Below are 21,705 nucleotides of genomic sequence, written 5' to 3' on the forward strand. Positions count from 1 at the left end.
GAGTTGGCTTTCCATCATTATGACAAATATCTGAGCTAGTCAACCAATAAGGAAAAAAATGGTTATTTTAAACCTTTTTACAGGGCTTAAAGTTTGGGGATTTCAGAACATGATCTGGCCTACCTAGTGAGGGATATCGCACTATGGTGGAGTCACACACCAGAGCAGATGGGTCACATCCTAACCAGGAGAGGAAAAGAATGAAATCGCACAATCCCTTCTGAGAACATATCCCCAATGACCAGGAGGCTTTCTACTAGACCACCAGTCCCAGCACCTCCAAATAGCATCAGACTGAAGACCAAGCCTTCAATATGTGGGGCTTTAGGACACATTACAGATACTAACCATGGAACCCACTGAAGATTTTACAGCCTTGGAACAAATACGGTTAAAAGGAGAACAGTTTTAACCTCATAAACTGACCATCCCAGAAGGGTCTCAAAATGTCCTAGGGATCCAGGAACCACACTTTGAAGATCATTTCATAATGCTATAACTTAATTTTCTTATATTATGTTGATTGGGGGGGAAGGATTAATACCTGGAACACACAAAGAATTCCTGTAAATGGCTGATAAATACCAAAAATACTTAACTTCACCACCAATTAAAGGTAAAGAAATGCAAACAACAACCAACCGTCATTTCGCTCATACGACACTGGAAAGCATGGAAAAGTGTAACAGCAGAACACCAGGGTGAAGACACAGGCACAACCATTTTGAAGATAATTAGCAATATTTAAAATAAAGTTGAAATGGTCCCCATTATGATGAGAAAGTAATGCTTCCCAGTAAACAACCTGACAGCTGTCTTGCATGTGTGTTCAGAGAGACCTGTGCAAGATCATTCCTGGAGGTGTTACTCAAAATGTGAAAAATTGAAAATTACATAAATAATAGAGGAAAATGATACTGTATTTTATGATACCATAGTGTGTGGCAAGAAAAAGAGGCTAAACAACATAACTGTATCTCTAAAAAAAAATAAAGACCCATGAAATTCAGCTCAGGTTACTGTATGATAGAATTGTGCCATTTATATACAGATTATACAGCATATTGTTTACGGACCCAAAGCACATATTAAAATAAGGGACAGACATAAGTATGATACACACTGAATGTGAGTAACAGTTGAATATATTGTGAGGATCAAAGAATAAGATTATAGACTCTAGAATTCCATCAAAATGGCTCTGAAATACATCAGAATAGATTAAAGAAAAAGTACAAACATAGACTTTGGACAAAGGTATTTAAAGCCATGGAAATTTATATTATTTTTATTATTCCTATAGACTCACATGATTATAATGAGAAAATTTTTAAAATATTATTTTTAAAGACATGATATGTGGGCTGGCACAATGGCTTAGTAGGTAAAAGTGCTTGCCACCAAACCTGATAACCTGAGTTCAATCCTGGAGAGTCACATATTAAAATGAGAAAACTGACCTCCACACACATGTGATGGCACGTGTACACACCATACACACACACATAAATTAATAATACCATAATACCACAACTTGCCATAGTCACTAGGCATTAGCAAGACAGTTGATAATAAGAACTGGCAAAAAATATGGGAAAAAATAAATTCCCCTGCAACTGTTGCTTGGAATGTAGGGTTACAAGATAACCTAGTGATCACAACCAAGAGAAAGAAAAACACGCTTCCATACAGAAATGTACATATGAAACTAGGCACAGTACCATACACATGTCAGCACGTAGAAGGATGAGGCAGGAGGATCCCTGTGAGATTGAGGTCAGCCTATGCTAGATATTAAACCCGTCTCAAAAACAAAAACAAACAAACAAACAAAAAACAACCAACCAGTAGTTAAAAAACAAAAATCCTTGTGCATGAATATTCATTAGAAGCATTGCTCACCATAGCCTAAAAAGAGAAAATGAACCATAGGTTCACTATAAAAAGAAGTAGTAAACAAAGATGACCATAAGGTAGGGGGTGCGGGATGGGGAGCACGTACCTAAAATTACTTGAGACGTTGAAGCAGAAGGGTCATTATATGCCAGCCTGAACTACCTACCCAGGACTGTTCTTAATATGATCAACAAACTGACCCAATTATTCAATGCTACCTTAAATTCCCAGCATGAAAGCTGATTCTAATATTTGCATAACAAAAGAGCTATAATAAACAAAATAAATCTTCAAAAAGGTGAATAACCTACATAGTTCTAGTTTTAAATTTATTAGAAAGTTACATATTCAATATTTAATAGAAAGCCACAACCACAGTAATATTTATGTAAGGGTAGATACACACATTGGTTGACAAGTAGATAGAGTCCAGAAATAGAGTCATATGTACTTATTGATCAATTGTTTTTCAACAATAGTGCCAAGATAATGAAATTGAAAATGACTTTTTTTTTCAACAAACAATACCAAGAAACGAACACTCATGTAAAAAAGAATTTTTGACTCCCACCAAACATCACACACCTGTCCACATTCAAGCTGTTAAGGAATGAGAACATTAGTGCAATTGGATAGCATGGCAGAGACCCTGGATAGCATGGGGGAAACAGTGAATAACTCGGAAAAGAGACTAGATAACAGGGAGATACTGGATAGCACTAGGGAGACATTGTTTGCAAACAAACAGCATGAGGAGTTTTTCAGTTCGAACCGTGTGCAGAGAGAAGCATCGCTAATTCTTAGGTGAGAAGAAACTAGAAAGCAATCGTGTTCACAGCTCTGAGACAGAGAAGCCATGAAACCATCTGCAAGCTGCTACATCTGCAGAGCTGGAGCTGAGACCTGCGATCAGATTACAAGGCAAGATAGCTAGTTCCTTTTTCAGGGACTGTCCCTGCTGACCTCCAGGCTGGAGGGGGAAGCAGGAGGTGACGCGCACAAGTCTCTGACACAAGAAAAGAGAAATTAAATCTGGGTAGTTCAGTCCAGCATCTTCCACTGGAGCCCTGTACCAGTGGGAAAGGCACCTGCCTCCATGCAGGTGACCCAACTCTAGCGCTCTGCAAGAACAGTGTCCTCCTAACCTGAGTCATCTCTCCAGACCCATGCTTTCTTTTTTCTTTAGTCTGGGATCCCAGGCCACGGAATGGTGCTATCCACATTCAGGGTGGTATTCCCACCTCAAAACAAACAAGCAAAAACCCCTGTGAGATCAGCCTCACAGAAATACCCAGAGGTTTGTCTCTTAAGTGGATAGGAATCCTGTCAAGCCGACATCAAGATTAGCCATCAGAACCAGTGAGCTGGAGTGCCTCTTTACATCTTAACTGTGATTTAAAATTTCATGGGTGGACTGTGGGAGGCGGAATGGGAACATGAGTGAGCAGGTGTTGGGGGGCAGTGGAAGAGCGTACTGAAAGAGATGACTGGAAAGGGGTGCATTTCCGGGTCAGGTTAAAACCTGGGAATCTCCAAGGAATCACAGGGATGATCCTAGCTAAGACCCCTAGCAACTGGGGATATGAAGCCTGACCCGGTCATCTCCTGTGACCAGGAGGGACTTCTAATGGAGGGAGTGAGACACCAACCCAATCACATAACCTTGACCCACAGTCTGTCCCGTCTATGGAATGCGCTGGAGTAAGGGTGACCTAGAGATTGAGGGAGTGGCCAATCAATGACTGGTCTAGACTAAAACCCAGGCAGGAGAGTAAACCCATCCCTGGCACTGACTGGATCACCAGGACCCAGGGGCTGGATGACTCAGAGACCAAGGATAGAACCAAACACAACTGGAACAAAAAGATAATGTCAATGTAATGATTGTTAATGATATTTTGCTATACTCATAGACTGGTGTGTATTCCAATTGTCATCAGAGAGGCTCTGTTATGCCCAAATCCATGAAGTCCTCGCAAAAGCCAACAAAGAGATCAAGTCCTGTATGTAAAAGCAAAGAGCCTTTATTTTAATCAAGTTTGCACACTCAGTCTCTCAGCCTGTCCAGTGTATTGGAATAAACGGAGAGCCCTGAGCTCAGTTAGAGTTGAATTTTTATAGTAGTAAAGGTGGGGGTGAGGGCTTTTGAGATTTAGGACCCCTGATTGACAGACATTTGTCTAGGGGTGTCCTGGTGAGTGTGTGCTGGCAGGTGGTTTTATCTACAGCGGTTGAAATGTTGGGCATTTCCTTTGGATGGTCTGTTTTGGGGTGGTACTAGGTAAACTCCGTTTGTGGTTCTTTCTGAAATGAGGTATTGCCTCAGGGTAAACTACTGAGACTCGGGCCTCCTATTAAATTTATCGATGGCCACATTCTACTCTGGCAGGTGATAATGGTTGGAAGTAAAGGACTTCCTTTGGGTGACCTGCCCATACTTAGCTTATTATGGCTGGCCCCCACAGCTTCATCCAGTGGCTTATAGAAACAGACGCAGAGACCCTAGGCAATCATTAGGCAAAGCTCAGGGAGTCCTGCTGAAGACTGGGAGAAAGGAATATAGGAGCCAGAGGGGTCAAGGACACCATAAGAAAACCCACAAAATCAACTAACTTGAGCTCATAGGGGCACACAGAGACTGGACCAACAACAGGGATGAGGAGGGGGGACTGGGAAGAGAGAAGGAAGGGGAAATTGTGGCTGGGATGTAAAAAAAAAAGTAACTCTCTTGTAAATTGCTTGTACAGACATTTCCTCAATTTTTCTTTTAATTGTCTTTTCAAAATTGATTTGGAAAACTTGTTTATATTTGCTGAATAATAACAGTTTGTTTTATATATTATAAATTTTTTCCTCCCATTTATCTCCTATTTCATCCTTAAAAAATGTATTATTGTGCGTGCATGTGCTTGCATATATGTATAATTTACATGTGAGAGCAGGTGTATGTATGTATGTGCCATAGCATGAGCGTGAAGGAGAGAGGACAGCTTCTGGTGGTTGATTCTCTCCTACTATGCTTTGAGGTATGGTTCTGCCATGTTGCATACTACAGGCCAGCTGGCCACGAACTTCTCGACAAATCTCCTATCTCAGTTTCCCATCTGGATGCAGAGTAATGAGTAATGTACTACACATGCAAGCTGCTGCACCTGACTTTTTAATGTGCATCCTAGTGATTAAATTCAAGTCATCAGGCTTGTACAAGACCCTTTACCCACTGAACCATCTTGATGACCTTTGTCATTTACAAAAGTATTTATTAAGAAGATTGTGTTTTATCTAATAATGTTTTTATTTTCCTTGTTCTATGTTTTAAATGCCTCTACTTTGCATTCTCTTTTATTCCTCTAATAATTCTTTTTACACTTTTGTGTAACATGAGGGCCGGCTTGTTGGGGTTTCTGTCCTGCCCGGTACCCCACAACCGGCAATTCCCAAAGAAAATAACACAGAGTCTACATTAGGTTATAAACTGATTGGCCCATTAGCTCAGGCATCTTGCTAACCCTTGTAACTTATATTAACCCATTATTATTTTCTATGGTAGCCATATGGCTTGGTACCTTTTTCAGCTGTCAGTTTACATGTTGCCTCTTCAGTGGTCTGCGCAGGAATGGCGAGGGAGCGTCCTGCTTCCCAGAATATTCCTGTTCTCATCGCCTCGCCTCTACTTCCTGTCTGGTTGACCCACCTATACTTCCTGCCTGGCCAATCAGCGTTTTATTAAAATACATGATTGACAGAATACAGACAATTCTCCCGCACCATTTCCCTTTTTTTTAAAAAAAAAAAATAGGAAAATACCCATAGTCCATTCGTTGGGAATGTGGGCATAGTATTTCAGGCAACTTCCTGCTGGTTGGGGGCGCTGATAATCTTATGGGGAACTAAAGAAAATTATCATCAAGTCCTGACTGGAGTATTCTGTGAGTCTTGATCACTGCAGGCAGCAATCCTGAATCTGTTTTGGATGTAGAACTCTGTATCCAGGCCATCTGTTCCTACTGGAGATTTTTCAGGTGGTCTCCCTTGGTCAAAGATGATTTTTCTTAACTCTGAATAAATCCAGAGCCTCTCATTTTCTGTGGAAACAAAAGTAAAATCTCTTCTCCAAAGTAACATACCTTTTGACTTCAGTTTTGAAGCCAAGGTATTTTCAAAATATCTATCTTGGATTAATTAAGCAGCATTTATAAGCAAATATCTTTTAGCAGCTGTTGCTACTTCCTCAGCAATCAAACAATTCAAAGAGAGCATAATAACATACAGTATCATGATTCTCTGTGTATTTTCCATCTTTGTGCGTCTTTATTTTAACTTCTATTTCTTTTATTTTTACTTTTACTTTTTGAGACAGGTTCTCTGTATATCTTTGTCCTGGAATAACTCTGTAGACCAGGCTGTCCTTGAACTCACAGAGTCCCACTGTCTCTGCCTCCCCAGTGCTGGGATTAAAGGTGTGTGTTACCACACCTTGAACTCAGAGATCTGTCTGTCTCTGCCTCCCAGGCATTGGGATTAAAGGCATGTACTATCACACCTTGAAGTCACAGAGGTCAATTTACCTCTGCCTCCCAACTGTTGGGATTAAAGGTGTATACCACCACACCCAACTATTCTCTTTCTTTTTTTACTTTAAGAACTTTAACTTTTAGCCTGCATATATTTTTAACACATTGTAAACCATTTAGAGGTTTTCTTCATCTTTGAATCTATCTTTACTGTATATCTCTCTTTTTTTGACCACACAAGTCTTTAATGGGTAGGACTAAAGCCATAGCTTTGACAGTTAGATCCAGCCCATTCCTTAGCTTTCCAGCCTCATGGCTGAGATACCAGCCAGAGCTGTGTTCACTGCCACAACTCTATGACATTTCAAGGTCTTTGCCAGCAAGCTGCAGCATTCTGCTCACAGACCACACTCAGTCGGACTGCCTGCCTGAAAGAGTCAGAGTTTGCCCTGGAAGGACGGCCCAGAAAGCCAGCATTTTAAAACAGCACAGCTTTTTTCCTGCTACTGCTGAAAACCCGAAAAGCATGCATTCAGCTTTTCATCAACACTGTTTAAGTGTTTCATGGCAGGATCTCTTAATGAGCTGCAAAGTTTTGCAACTAAAGCTGAGTTAGGAAGCCTCTCTTAGATGAGAGCATTTGCTTGCCTCTAGCAAGCAGAGCAGAACCAAGAAATTGCTGCTACCAAGAAGCCATGATTTACTCTATTCTTTCCCAAGCTTTCTCAAGCTTTCTGTGGATTCAGTTATCCACGTCTGGGCACCATATGTAACATGAGGGCCGGCTTGTTGGGGTTTCTGTCCCGCCCGGTACCCCACAACCGGCAATTCCCAAAGAAAATAACGCAGAGTCTACATTAGGTTATAAACTGATTGGCCCATTAGCTCAGGCATCATGTTAACCCTTGTAACTTATATTAACCCATTATTATTATCTATGGTAGCCATATGGCTTGGTACCTTTTTCAGCTGTCAGTTTACATGTTGCCTCTTCAGTGGTCTGCGCAGGAATGGCGAGGGAGCGTCCTGCTTCCCAGAATATTCCTGTTCTCATCACCCCGCCTCTACTTCCTGTCTGGTTGACCCACCTATACTTCCTGCCTGGCCAATCAGCGTTTTATTAAAATACATGATTGACAGAATACAGACAATTCTCCCGCACCACTTTTGCTTCTTTTGTATTCTGGCTTTCAATTGTTCTTAATAAGTCTTTTTAGGGGCTGGAGAAATACTTCAGCAATTAAAAGCACTGGCTGGACCTGGGTTTAGTTCCTACAAGGTAGCTCACAACCATCTGTGACTCTTCAGATCTCCAAGCATACTACACCAACATGGTACTGCAGACATACATTCAGACTAATGCTCATTTACATAAAATAAAAATAAGTACTGTAATGATTGTTCTGTCTCTTTAAGAGACAAGCCACTCCCAGTCCCTCCCCCATCTGCTGAGGCAGGCACGGCTTCCTTCCTGCTTGCAGCCTTAGTCTCTCTCTTTTTTCCATCTCTCTCTCTCTCTCTCTCTCTCTCTCTCTCTCTCTCTCTGTCTCTCTGTTCTTCTCCCTTTCTCCCCTCCCTTCCATAACCACTAAATAAATATTCAACCTCACTCTGTATGGTGTGTCTATCCATCTGTCGCTTGCCCACTGCCACAAGGCTTGCTGCAGGTAACGTCACGGGGGACCAGACACCTTTGGAGACCTGCCGCATGGTCTCGTGTAGTGTCCCTGCCTGGGACTGGCTGCTCTCAGGACTCCCTGCCCACTACCTGCCGCTGCAGCTGGTGATCCCACAGCAAGCTACTCAGGGATCCACAGTAATTTTTAATAATCCATTACAAGTAACATCTCAAAAATATTAAATAGGTAAATAAAAATCATTAAATAACTGTAAGAGAAGGCTGTATATTGAGGTGGGAAGAATAGAAACTTGAATCCTAGCAGTCAGGTCAAAGCTCAGACCCTACTTCACCTCCTTGTTTCCAAGTATATGTTGCTAAGCCTGCCTGAGACTTTTCATCTGCCCAATTAAAACAGAGCTTATTCCCCACTTCATCAATTCAAAGACACACATTTTAACATTTCTGCAATCAGGATGTGTCTTACAATCAACAGTGTGTCATGATTTAATTCACAAAATGCACACAGGTGCAGCTTCTAGGTCTCTAAGAGGGCAAGGTTAAAAAGGGTTAATGTGGGCCAGACTGTGGGGAGACCCAAAATATGAGCCTCTTTCCACCGTGTGTGAAGGTCAGAGAGTTTGATGTTTCTCAAAATTGTTGACAACAACCAGGGCTACACATCCTGAGCTAGGGTGTGGTTACTTGGTCCTTCTGACATTAAGATGGCACGTCCAGGTAGATCCACTCTACCCTGACCAATGCTCAGGATATTCATGCATACTTCTGTGTGGAGGCCCGGAAATGTGAGCCTATTTTCACACTGACCAAAGGGCAGAGAGTTGGAACTTACCTTTAGTTTCAGGATAGACTATGAGCCACAAACTCAATCTCTATTAAATTCAAGGCCATGAACCTGATGGAACGTCAACTAGATGGAACGCCAACCTGATGGAAGGTTCACTAGATCACACAAAATAGGTGGGCACACCAGATGAGACTGGCATGAGATCTTCTCTTGATGCCACAGACTATCAGCCAAATGCCTAGACACATGCTAGGCTTCATTCCAGGCTATAAGCTATGTCTCCCATTGTCAGTAGATCTCAGCAGTTCTCAGTAGATATCTCCCATGCCCATCATAAAACTAGGTCTTCGTTTCACCCATAAGAATGTTTATCAACATCTCCAAAACAAATGAAGTCTTCTGGGATTAATGAATTTCCTCTCATTTATTCCACACATTGAAAATAAACTTGCAAATCATACCAGCAGTGCTGACTTGAAAGATGCAGAAAAAGGCTCCACCCTCTAAGCTGTACTATCCTCCATCACCCAGAATCTAGAAAAACTGAGGTAGGCCAAGCAGAGATGTGCTACTCCCAAATCACCACACCAGGAAAATGTAACATGTAGGGCTGGCTTGGTTGGGGTTTATGTTCTGCCTGGTACCCCCAGCTGTTTAGCCCCAAAGAAAATAACACAGAGGACTCCATAAGTTATAATGCTGATTGGCCCGTTAGGTCAGGCCTCTTACTGGCTAACTCTCACATCTTGATTAACCCATTTTTCTGATCTATGTTAGCCATGTGGCTCAGTACCTTTTTTCAGTGGGGCAGATTACATTCTGCTGCTTTGGTGATCTGGGCAGGAGAGGGAAGAATCAACATCCTCCTCCCTAGAATTCCTGCTCTCCTTGCATCATTTCCACTTTCTGTCTGGTTTTCCTGCCTACACCTCCTGCCTGGACAATCAGCGTTTATTTAAAACATGATTGACAGAATACAGACAATTCTCCCGTACCAGGAAAAGGAGGAGTTGAATGTGACCAGCCTCTTATGCTATGTGCCCTCAGAGTGGTTAAAGGTTTCTAAAAGGAAGACATTTTTTGAATTCCACCCATTATTGTTAGAAAAACTTTGTTACTCCTATTGTAAGATGAATTTCCAAGGTTATACCACCAGGTGATAAAATCCAAGTGATCTAGTTCCATTCACCAGGCCATACACATTTTTATAATTGTATCAACAGCCGAGTGTGGTGGCACACGCCTTTAATCCTAAGCACTTGGGAGGCAGAGGCAGGTGGGTCTCTGTGAGTTCAAGGACAGCCTGGTCTACAAAGCACGTTTCAGGGTAGACAGTGCTGTTACACAGAGAAACCCTGTCTCTAACCCTCCCCCCTAAAAAACAGCATCAACCCAACTCAACTCAAGAATAGAGGAACTAAGATGCTGTTACTCCTTACCATTGAACACTTTAAGAATTTAATGCTAGCCCCCAGGAAAGTGCACATGAGCAAGAGTCCCAACTTGGTGTTACGAAGAGAAATGAAGAGGAAGAGGAATCTGCACAGACCTTAGAATGTGGGAGTAACTGCATGAAATCTTGCAGGTGCATATTTAAGCCACACTATCTCAGAGTCACACTATCTCAATGTGACAATATGATTTTCCATTGAACAACAAAGGATCAGAAGTATCAACAGTCAACGTGATGGTACACAAGCAGATTTTCAAGCAGCGTGTCTCCATTTGCTGTAATGGTGAGGATACTGCACCAAAGAGCAGGGTGGAGACAGAAGTGTCTCATAATGAGAGAAACAATGTGTGCTCATCCCTGATTCCAATGTCCTGTCCTTCCCCTGTGTAACAGAGGTCTAAGCTATCATTCTAGCTTGTTTCTGTGATCTCACATATGTGTCCCAGAGTTGAGAATGTCAGCCAAGTTTGTGAACTAGAATGATTCATGATCCCTGAGTTTACTCACAGCCCTGTCAGACATAACTAGAGATAGGCCAGGACATTTTGCCCTAGCTTGACTCAAAGTGCTATCAGTGTGACCTGAGCTCCCAGGAGGTGAACTCGGTCTACTATAAGCTGGAAAATTTTCCCAGTAAAAGAAGAGGGTCAAAAAATAAAAAGGGTAGGGACAATGGCCAGAAGAACATGAGATCATTTCAGGATGAGCATGCTTGAGCAATGTTGTAGAGAAATCCCAAAAAGCCAGCAGACCACTCAATAGGGGCACGGTAGATGTGTCCTTCAGAACAAGTTAGGAGAAGGGAAGGCAAGCATGCAGGGAAGAAAAATGGAAGGATGTTCCTACCTTGAGCCACCATACAGATGCCTTGCATGATACCTGGATCCTAGCACTTGTGTAACTGTGTACCCTGTGATCCTTCTATTCAAAGTTTCAAAGGCTAAAACTATACAACCCCATGGAAGTCAGCACTTAGGGTAAGTGAATGTATGGGTGAGTGGCTAGACACGAGAACAAATGATAGATTATTCATTTAACTGGATTTCCAAGATCAGAAGGAATTGCATAGGAAAAGTTCGGCCATGAGACTCTAAGTCAAAGTCATGGGATGCATTTTCTACTTCATTTCTCAGTAGCTGGGTACCATTGGCTATATTGCATCTGTTCTGTAAGGCTCAGCACTCTCACCTGAAGTAGGACCATAGGGAGCCTTCAGGATTGTACCTGAACAAAGTTGACACACAGGGTGTAGGGTCTTCAAGACCCCTTGTCACGATTCCAGGACAGGAATCAGGCACTATGCACTCTCAACCCTCCAGCAAAAAGTTTTTGGTTCCTGGGGCACAGCCAGTCCCTTGTCAAGAATTCTCCAGAGTCAGGCCCAAGCACTTCCCAGGGGGCAGCACTGAGGAGATCATGGACTGAAAACGGAATGGGACTTTGGCCTAGGAGGCATACATTCCTCAGTAATCTCCTCCTCTTTTCTATTCTTTATAAATACAAATCTAATTACCCAGAAAAAGAATCTTCTGCACCAGAAACCCAAATGAGTATAATGTATAATTTATATATGAAAATGTAGGTGTCAGCATGTGATAAATCGCCACATAAATATTTTTGCAGTTAAATTTGTAAGCATCTATCGTTCTCCCAGAGGAGCTACCAGACAGGTGTGAGGCCTTAGGACTCAGGCAGAGGGGGGCTGGAAAGCTTTGACTGTGGACCCCAGCTAGCGATTCAGTTGCCAGAGCATGGAGCCCAGACTTAGCACCGGTCCCCCGCAGTCACATCAGAGCTCTGGAACAATCACCCTACAGGAAGGGTGGGGGCAGGTGGAGGGTGTTTCTGCTAGTTCTTGTTCAAAACAGGTATTCAACATTGTCCCAGTTCTATGCTGGGCCCCAAGAGAGGAGATCACAGTGAAGTAAAGCTCCAAGGTTTAGCAGTTTGGGATCTACTAGGAGAGCCAGACAAGTGAATGATGAATAACAATGCCAGGGTGACAGACACTACAGCTGGGGTTGGTCCTAGTGCCAGGAAGCTACAGAGGAACAAGTCCTTCCTACACCAAGGGCATCCTCCAAGTCTCCAGGAGCAGGGCAGGCACTCATAAAACAAAGGAACATTTGCCAACAGTAAGAAAAACATGGACTTAATATGGTGGTGCCATCATTCCAATTGGTATGTATTGGGGCAGACCAACAGTGAGGCTGGATTGGAAGGCAGAAGCTAGGTCACCAACAGGCCTATATGCCCAGCCCTGGAACAGGATTTGGCCTGGATTGAACACTTTGAACAGATCAAAGCTATACACTTCATTTGATGAATAAATAGAGGCCAAGTGAGGGTCATGGGAGCAAAAAAGAAAGCAAGTATATTTGTGTTGCAAAGTAGAGTTGTGGCAATGTGTTATGATAAAATAGCCTTTACATTTTTAAAGACTGGAACTTTTACTGTACCTCACAGCCAGAGTTAATAATACACCTTGAGATATTACAAAGACTTAAGATTGCTATCCTACTGTGGACTCAGCCTGTGTGTTAAATCTGTCTTTAAGAAGACAGTCTAACAACCAACATTAATTGCCTTGCGTTCCCATGTAATCAACTTTTCCTGCCTAAACTAATGCACAGCCAAAATCTTAAACCACCTGGCTTTAGTGGACTGTACCAAGTTTTAGCCTTGGAGACTTTGAATAAAAGGACCATAGGGCAGACAGTTGACCCAAGTATCAGCATGGGGAATACTGTTGAGGCAAGGGCCAGGAGCCAAGCAAGGTCATACAAGGTAGCTCCCATGCCTCTCACTCAAGAGTAATGCATGTGTTTGGTACATGTGTCATAATAATCACTTGCAAACCAGCAAATATTAAATGAAAACAATCCTAGAAAAGGACTATCTGCCATAAATATTGAATGAAGCATACAAATATTGCTTGGTAAACAATGGTGTTTATAGTACTCTTTATTATCTGGGTTACTTGGGGTCAGTGGTGATCAGTGATTTAATCTCTCATAAAACTGTGTTAAAGATTTCTGTAAAGTACCCTTCATCCCTTCCCCCCAAATGATGCTTTCTGTACTGTTCAATAAAGGAGAGAGGAAAACCCCTTGTTAGGGACAGAGGGGGTGAGACAGGGACAGACAGATTCACAAGACAGCCTTATCAGGCACATATACAGACTCATCCAACAGACAGAAGACGATGGAAGCTATAGTGAGACTGAAGTAGCACATTGAATCTGGGCTTAGTCTTGATCAAATGACACCAAGGAAAATTGCTGTCCTTAATGCGTGCAACACCAACATTTTATTGGTAACTCAGAATTTGCTAGTAATGCATCCAAACTGACCGCAAAGCAAGTGCAACATACACAAAAGGTACTCTCCACAACAGGATCCTACATCCTGTCTGAGGCTAGCTAGAGGTCACAAGCAGGTCATTCAGCATCTGTCTATGGCTTTGACTGACAAATGACTTGGAATATAAATCACCTGGAAGATAGGTTGGGCCCTTGCTTCTTGCCTGAAGTTACTAATGCCATTTGGAGATGATGAATAGTCGTCCAAGGAAATTTCCTTAAATCCTTCTGCCAGATGAGCAATGAACCTCCAAATATAACCACAGCATCCTTTAACATGCACAGAGAGGCAGGATGCAGAGCACAGGCCTGAAGTGAGATCCAGAGTCTACATGGCAGGGAAGAAGGACATACATATCTTCAAAGCACTATGCCTAAAACTGGTAGCGAGGCAGAATACGTCCTTGGTCTGGGCATGCATCTTAATGGCAGAGTGTCTACTTAGCATGCAGAAGGTCTTAGATTCAATGTCTAGAATCAGAAAAAGAATGACAGAAAGACTGTTGTTTATTATCTGTCATGTAATTGCCAACTATCTGAGCATGGTTTCAGTGGTGTTGTCTCAGAATGTGAGCCGTATACAACAAGACAAAACAAGTTCCCATTTCCCCAGCCCATCTGGGTCCGGCATAATCCTGGCCACATCATTCATCTATACTCCTGGTTGGAAGATAAAAACCCAAGCTAAGTGGAATCAGAGCCCCCAGCTTAAGAGTTTCAAATCCCTCGTCTTTTATAACATTAGTGACCATATAAAAGAACTCAGCCTGAACTCATTAACAGTTTTACCTCCTGGGTGACTCCAAACCACATACCTCGCTTGACCTTTGCAGGCCTGAGGCCTTCTGCCTGGGCCAGGGTGTCCCATGCCTCCCGCTCCCTCCAGCGCCGAAGCTGCTCCTCTCTCATCTTGTAGAAGAGGATGTGCTTTTGCACATCACTGAGCTCAGCCAGAAGCTCCGGGTCGATGTACATGTCATGCAGGATCTGCTGCAGCATGCTGCTGGAGGGGATGCACACGGGAGCACCGCCAGTCAAAACTGCAAGGCCAGGTAGATTTCCCAATCCAGGCCGATGCCTGAGTCAAACTTCTGTTCTGGGTCCTCACTTTGGGGCCACTCCAGGTGTCCTTTCCTTATATAGCATCTTTGCTGGGACAGCAATATAGAACTAAGCAGCGATAACTGAGGCACTGAGAGAGGAACTGGAGGCAGGAAGCAATCTAGTCCTAGGTTGCTTGCTGGTCATTGCATTTCTGCCATGCCTTGCTGAGTGGCTTCATCTGAGGTTCTGGGACAATAAGGGTCCTTACCTCTACTCAGACCCAACCCTGCCTGGGCCAGTAGGTGTCGAGTGATCTGTTAGTGGAAGGTAACGATGACACCAGCTGTATCAGTGACACTGGCCTGGCCAGCTGAGAGTTGATCCCTCCCCTGCAGATAAGCAGAGGGGGAGGGGAGGGGCTTTGCCTACTAATTCCATGCTTGAGCCAGTGTCAAACAGAGACCTCTGGAACTTTCAGAAGCTTCTGCGCTGTCCAACTCCACACTGCCTCTGCTTCACTGTAGAGGGCCTTTCTCCTCATGTGAGGACACCTGGAAGACTCAGACACTCCTTTTTAAAGTGCCTTGTGGAAGGAAAAACAAAAGGAAACAGAAACAAACAAACAAACAAAATTCCCTCCTGTCTGTTTTGGCTCCAAGATAGAGAACAAAATGACATTCAGTAGAGGCAATGGAAGGGTTGTTATCTTAGAGTTCAAGCCCGTAAAGCTGACATCATTTCCACTTTCCCTAGAGCAAATTCTGAAGTTCTGCTTACACTTACAGACCTGCCTCTATAGGGGGCTGTTTGGGGGTTGTTGTTGATATCTTTGTTGTCACGTCCTTATTACCACAAGCAAAATTGCCTTTGTGCCTTACTAGGCGCATCCTGGCTTCTTCTTTGAGGGAGCCACCTCTGATTGGCTCAGAGAGGAGCAGGAGCTGCAGAGACCAGAGGCTCCCCCACTACACTTGCCTACTGAGCTACTCCCCGGGGCCCTTTACAGGAAAAGTCAGGGGAGGTAGTGCACAGGCCAGAGCTATCCAGCTGGTGGCTGCATCAGCTTTCCAACCACAGTTCAAACTGGACATACTGTTGGTAGTGGAAAGTTGCAACCCTGTCAGGGAAAACAGGCAGGTAAGTAGGATTTGACACTGAGCCGGTCGGATTGGTGACCTTTGTGTTTCCTCCTTTCTTGAGTTTTTAAGGTAGTAGATCCGGCAACCGAGAGTGATGGGAAGGGCTACGGAGTGAGAATCAGTCTCCCTCTGCAAGACGGAAAGGAAGGAAATAGGGCAAAGCAGATTACCAGCTAAGCCCACAGGGTCCAAAAGGCACCCTTCTCGCTCAGGTCAATCCCAGAGTCGCAGTGTGACTCAGAGCTGAAACCTCCGCGTAGGAACTGCTGCCAGGACATACCCTTCTTCCTCACCACAACTTCTCCTGACTGACCCCACTCCCCCTGCCCCCCCCCCCCACGTCTTCCCCAGCCTACCCCTGCCTCTGATGTGGTTATTTTTGTCTTTCTCCCTGAGTGCGTTGATTAGTTTTTGGTCAACGTTCACAAACTAGAGTCACCTGGAAAGAAGAAACCACACGTGAGGAGCTGCCTCCAGCAGACAAGGCTCTGGGCACGTCTGTAGGTACATTTTCCCTAGGCAGGTGGCCCTGATCTGTGTAAGAAAGATCCTTGAGCAAGCCCGAGGAAGAAAGCCAGCAAGCAGCCAGCAAGCAGCCTTCCTGGCGGATCTCCGCTTCAGTCTCCGCGTTGGCTTCCCTTGGCGATAGAATGTAAGGTATAAGAAGAAATAAACCTTTCCCGCCCTCAAGTTGGTTTTGGTCAGTGTTTTATTGCAGCAATCGAAAGCAAACCAGGACAACGGTGAACTGAAGGCAGGAAGGACACAAAAGCACCCAGCCTCTTTCTGCGTCCCCAGATTCCTGCCAACCCGGGATAGAGGGCAACAGAACACACTGTTAAGAGCAGTGGAATCGGCCAGCCGTCTTGAAGGTCCAGGGTTCCAGTCCTTTGAAAGTGTTGGGGACTCTAAGGGTCGAAGACCAGGAAGAATGACCCCGGCTAGTGCTACAGAGGCTCTCTCTGCGGGGGAGGGGTGCTTCCTGGCAATCCTAGGTCAGTGGGGCAGGAGGTCAATTGACACCAAATCTATGGACATGACCCAGCCACTGGGTCAGGTTTCTGGAACACTAAGGGGTCGGTTCCGCCACACTGGGTGCCACCTGCACCCGCATTCACCTGTCCAGCAGGTAGGGTCCAGCCTGGCACGTCCCCTGTACGCAGCCCTGGACTACAGTACAGGCTTGGATCCCGTGGTAAGGGTGCAGGAGCATCTTCCGACAGGTTGCGATTTGGTTTTATTTTTTCAGTAGCCAAGTGGTGCGTTTCCTGTTGCACACGGACACAGTTCCTTGTGGAGTAAGTCTGTTGTGCAAGTTTCTGGAAACCACCTGGATGTCACGCAACTGGGCAACATTATTCCTGTCACAAAGAACGAAGACATCAGCTGTCTGGAGGAGGGGAAACATCCAGGGCAAATAAAGTGAAAAGGCAAAAACGTGGGATACTGCCCACAGTCTGGTTTGTTTTAAAAATGTGTCTGGAATCGTGTGAAGTGGATTACACGGAAGCTTTCACACCTAATTGTTTAGCCCAGCTACATGGTTTCTTCTTCTTTTTTTTTTTTTTACATGGTTTCTTCTTAGAAAGTAGGGGTTGATTGTTATGAGTGAGATTGTCTTATATAATTCACGACTAAAATTAAATGTATTTCAAAATTCCTAAAATGTGCTCCACAAGCACCACCCCTGGACATCAGCCCCCATGAGGCTCACGACTAGAAAGAGCCCCAAAGATCTAAACTCAAGTCCTCCCAAGTCCCTTAATAGCCGGATCTGCACTAATGGCCCCTCCCACCAGTCTCAGTATCAGTGGCTTTAGCCTGCTGGCCTGGGCCAATCACTGCATGAGGGCTCAGGAAACACCAATCCCCTCTCCTAGGACCTCAACACTGGTTGATCAGTCTGCCTAGGATCCACTTGGCTGCTCACCTAATCCCCCCCCCCCCCCATCTTGGTTCATACAAATCCTCTCTTTGCAATCCCGGAAACCAAACCCAGGGCTTTACACTTTCTGGGATGTGCTATGGAGCCACCTTCTCTGACCACCTCCATCTGTTCCCTCCCTGCACACCTGATCCTTTCAGTCCCTTCCCCTGAACTTGTGTGTTTCCTTGGCATTTAACTTTGTAAATGACTATGTTACTTACTGATTTGTTACTATGTGTTTTGTCTGCCTCTCTGGTAGGTAATAAGCAACCAGCGGCAGGTGCTTTCACCTGCTTCACAGGAAGAACGAACCCTGCAAAGTGATGCTGGATAAACACCCACGGAAATGAGACTGAGACAGTTCTGCTGTAATTCCTTAATGCGCAGAAAACCCTGGGTTTGGTCCTCAGCACCATATGTACCAGGAGTGGTGGTGTGTGGCTGTCATCCCTGACCTTGAGCAGCAAAAGTCAGGACTTCAGAGTCATCCTCAGCTATTAGCAATTTTGATACCAGCCTGAATGACGTGAGGCCCTGTCTCAAAACAAGGGGGGAAAAGATAATGAGGCAAGAACTGACCAGAGCTGTATAGTCCAGCTGCTAGCCACTTGGACCCAGCAGTCATGGGCAGATGGGCTTCGGTAGGTGAATGAATGGCCCGGCCCTAAGCTACTTGCTCAGGCTTCCCAGTTATCCCTGACCATATGGTCCCCAACAGGCAGTGATGGCCAGAGGACTCCATCATTCTAGCCACAGCCAAGCCTATGACAGCAACCATTGAAAGAGTAGCTATAGGCAAGTTCTCCTTATATACCATCCACCTGCCTCAGCATACTCTCACTTAAGGAAGACAAGGAGCACACTGGGAATCACAGTTGTATGGTTCAACTGTGGAAGTTAACAGCAATTTCTGTCTCATTACCACTAAAAATAATAATGAGGAACATAGGCAGGAAACAGGGCACGTGACTATAATCCCAGCACTCAGGAGGCTGAAACGGAGAGCCAAAAGTTAGGTTACATAAAAGACCTTGTCTCCAGCAGGTGGGGGAGGCAGGAAAATCATTAGTGTCCCTGCATGGATGGGCAGTAGACACTTAGAACATCCTATGTAAAAAGCAGATCCTGCCCAGCATAGGAACCAGGCATACAACACAAAACTCTAGGAACAAATTTAACTTCTTGGGGTGGGTAAGCAACAAAACGTAGACTTCTTTGATGGGAGGATACCTATCTATGCTTTAAGGTGGCCTGGGAATATGCCACATTCACTATCAGTAAGACCCAATAATGGTCTGTGGGTGCTGCAGAAGCTCCTTCAGCCAATAGCCTTTAAGATACCAGCCCATCTTGGCGTGGTCTCTTTTGCTTTATAAGTAGCCCTGTTCTCTCTCTTGCTTCCGGCTACTAGACTCTGTTCCTGGTCGCACAGAGGGGTGTTGTCTAGGACAGCGATCTGTAAGTTTCCCCCTTAAATAAATAACCCTTTTATTGATCATAATTCCAAACTGGTGTGGGATTGTTTTGTGACTTACGTCAATACTTGGCGCTTCAACGTGGTCAACTAACTCCACATAAAACCTAAGAGGGCTTGGAAAGGAATTCTAGACACAAATATAGAGTTTAACACAGCTTTTTGCTGTTTGCTGGCACCTGCCGCGGAGAGATTTTCCTGATTCATCAGCCGCAACAGGAAAAAACTGGGCTATGCTGCTAGCGTGACCTCTGTCTCTTTCGGGAGACCAAGCACTTGGATGGGGGTTGTGAGCACCGTGCTGCATGCGGCTTGCTTGATGGCAACTCGGACCAGCTGTGTGCCTGGAAGTTGGTCGGTGTGCATGGCTCAGAGACTCAGGCAGCTCCACCATGCTGGAATGTGCGGCTCTCTGACTCTGGTCTCTTTCTCAGTTGTCTTCTTTGCCTACCAAAGTTCTGCCCTATCAACTAGGCCAAAGCAGTTTCTTTATTCATTATCCAATGAAAGCAACACACAAACAGAGGGAACTCCTACCCCACGGGGAGATGGAATAGTCAGTAAAGTGTTTGTCTTGTAAGCATGAGGACCTGAGCTCAACACCCCAGAATCCACATTATTTTTTTTAAAGATTTATTTATTAAGTATAGTGCTCTGTCTGTCTGTCTGATTTCTGGCCAGAAGAGGGCACTAAATCTCATTACAGATGGTTGTTAGCCACCATGCGGTTGCTGGGAATTGAACTCAGGACCTCTGGAAGAGCAGTCAGCGCTCTTAACCTCTGAGCTATCTCTCCAGCCCCCCAGAATCCACATTATTAAAAGTAACAATAAAAAAGGAGGTATGATACACTTGTAATTCCGGTTTTAGGCAGAGACAAGCAGATCCCTGAGATTTACTGACCAGTCTAGCTGTCTTGCCGAGTTCCATGCCAGTGGAACACTAGATCTCAAAAACAAGGTCTGTGTTGGGACTGGGGATGATGGCTTAGTGGGTAAAGGCATTTGTCCATTTGTGCCCAGTCCTTACTACCTGAGTTCAATCCCAGTGCCCATATGGTGGAAGGAGAGAGCCAACTCCCAAAAGTCATCCTTTGAAGCCATATACACTTTGTAGTGTGTACCGCCTGCCCCTCCCCCACACACACACACGAGAGAGAGGAAAAGGGAGAGAGAGATTCCAGCAGCAAAGCTCAGAGTTGTAGCCAACCAGACTTGCATGCAGCTGCAGAGCCCACAGGTCCAGGGAGTCCTCTCTCTCTCATGACTCAGTTTCCATAAACAGTCAAGTCATTTTCGTTCTCATTAACTGGTGACAGAGAGTGTGGGTAAGTCAGGCACACATAGTGACTTCGAGAGCTCAGTTCCTCTGATTCTCCATGGAGGGCCTGGCTCTTTGACACGCTGAATCAAAATCACCATGGACTGAGGTGACCAATTCTCTCTGCCAAGCAAGCTCCACACAGTCCTCCAAAGTCTGTGTGCTAGCTGTGGTTTCAGCCTGGGGTTCATCTACAAACATTAGGGAAAGTTGGCTGTCTTGTTTTGTTGTTGCTGTTTTGCTGGTTGCTAACTGTGGCTGATGGCCTTCAGCCTTTCTTGCAGGACAAAGGCCTGTGTTCACTAGGCAAAGAGTCTGGCCCACTGCAGAGACAGAGATTCCAACTGATCACCTTAGCAACATCAAGACCCTCACTGGCTCCTCAGATTCCTACTCCCCACTATTCTTCCCTACATTGGAAGCCTGTAAACCATTTTTTTGTTTGTTTAACCAGGAGTTTGCCCTGGGCAATCAGTGTGTCCCTACCCCAGTTCCCCACCACTATCCCTAGCTGGATATTGGAAATCCAATTATCTTGTCATGGGTGCTGCCGGTAAGGGCAGGAAATGACACAAAGAAGCAGGAACTTGGGCCTTTCCTGATGCCGTTCCCCACAAGAAATCCACTCCCCAGGTCCCTGAACTCAGTCATACACACACTCGCTAGATGTGGGTTCTACTGGAGATACATAGTACTCCAGGTCCTTTTCCTTTTCCTTACCGGGGGACACCAGAGACACTGTGAAAGAATCATTCATTCATTTTAGAGGCACATCACCTGCTCCTAGGTGATCTCTGTGCCTGCACCCAGCTCATGGGATAGGAAACCCTGGGTTCTCGATGTAGAGGCATCACTGAGTTGGCTGTCACCTTTCTACCTGACGTCTGACAGACATGGCCACCACTGCATCCATGCTCCATAAACCGCTCCTGCAGCCCCAACCCTGCTCATCAGAAACCTCTAGTCCCTCCCATCTCCCCTCAACTGAGGTGGCTTAGCAGCAGCCCTAGGTAGCCAGCAGGCTGCTCTAGAGACAGCCTTTCACAGGGCTCTTCCTGGTCCCTAGCACTCACTGAAGCCCAGGCAGTATTCTGTCCTTCCTATAGCTCTTTCCTGTATAGAAGATTCACAGGCACAATTCAGACCCCACC

The 21,705-nt window shown here is 44.8% G+C and overlaps 1 protein-coding gene across 1 annotated transcript in view; it reads right to left on the reverse strand.

Annotated features, from left to right (window-relative positions):
• Sh2d4b (SH2 domain containing 4B) overlaps positions 1–15,341 on the reverse strand; it is an 82,835-nt gene extending 67,494 nt beyond the window's left edge. Inside the window, exon 1 of the mRNA XM_087906278.1 lies at positions 14,459–15,341. Coding sequence (XP_087762404.1) covers positions 14,459–14,649 — 191 coding nt within the window. The 5' untranslated portion in view covers positions 14,650–15,341. The remainder of the gene's footprint in view (positions 1–14,458) is intronic.
• Positions 15,342–21,705: the final 6,364 nt, after the last annotated feature.

This window comes from Myodes glareolus, chromosome 5 (assembly GCF_982192425.1).
Source record: "Myodes glareolus chromosome 5, mMyoGla1.1, whole genome shotgun sequence".
NCBI lineage: Eukaryota > Metazoa > Chordata > Mammalia > Rodentia > Cricetidae > Myodes > Myodes glareolus.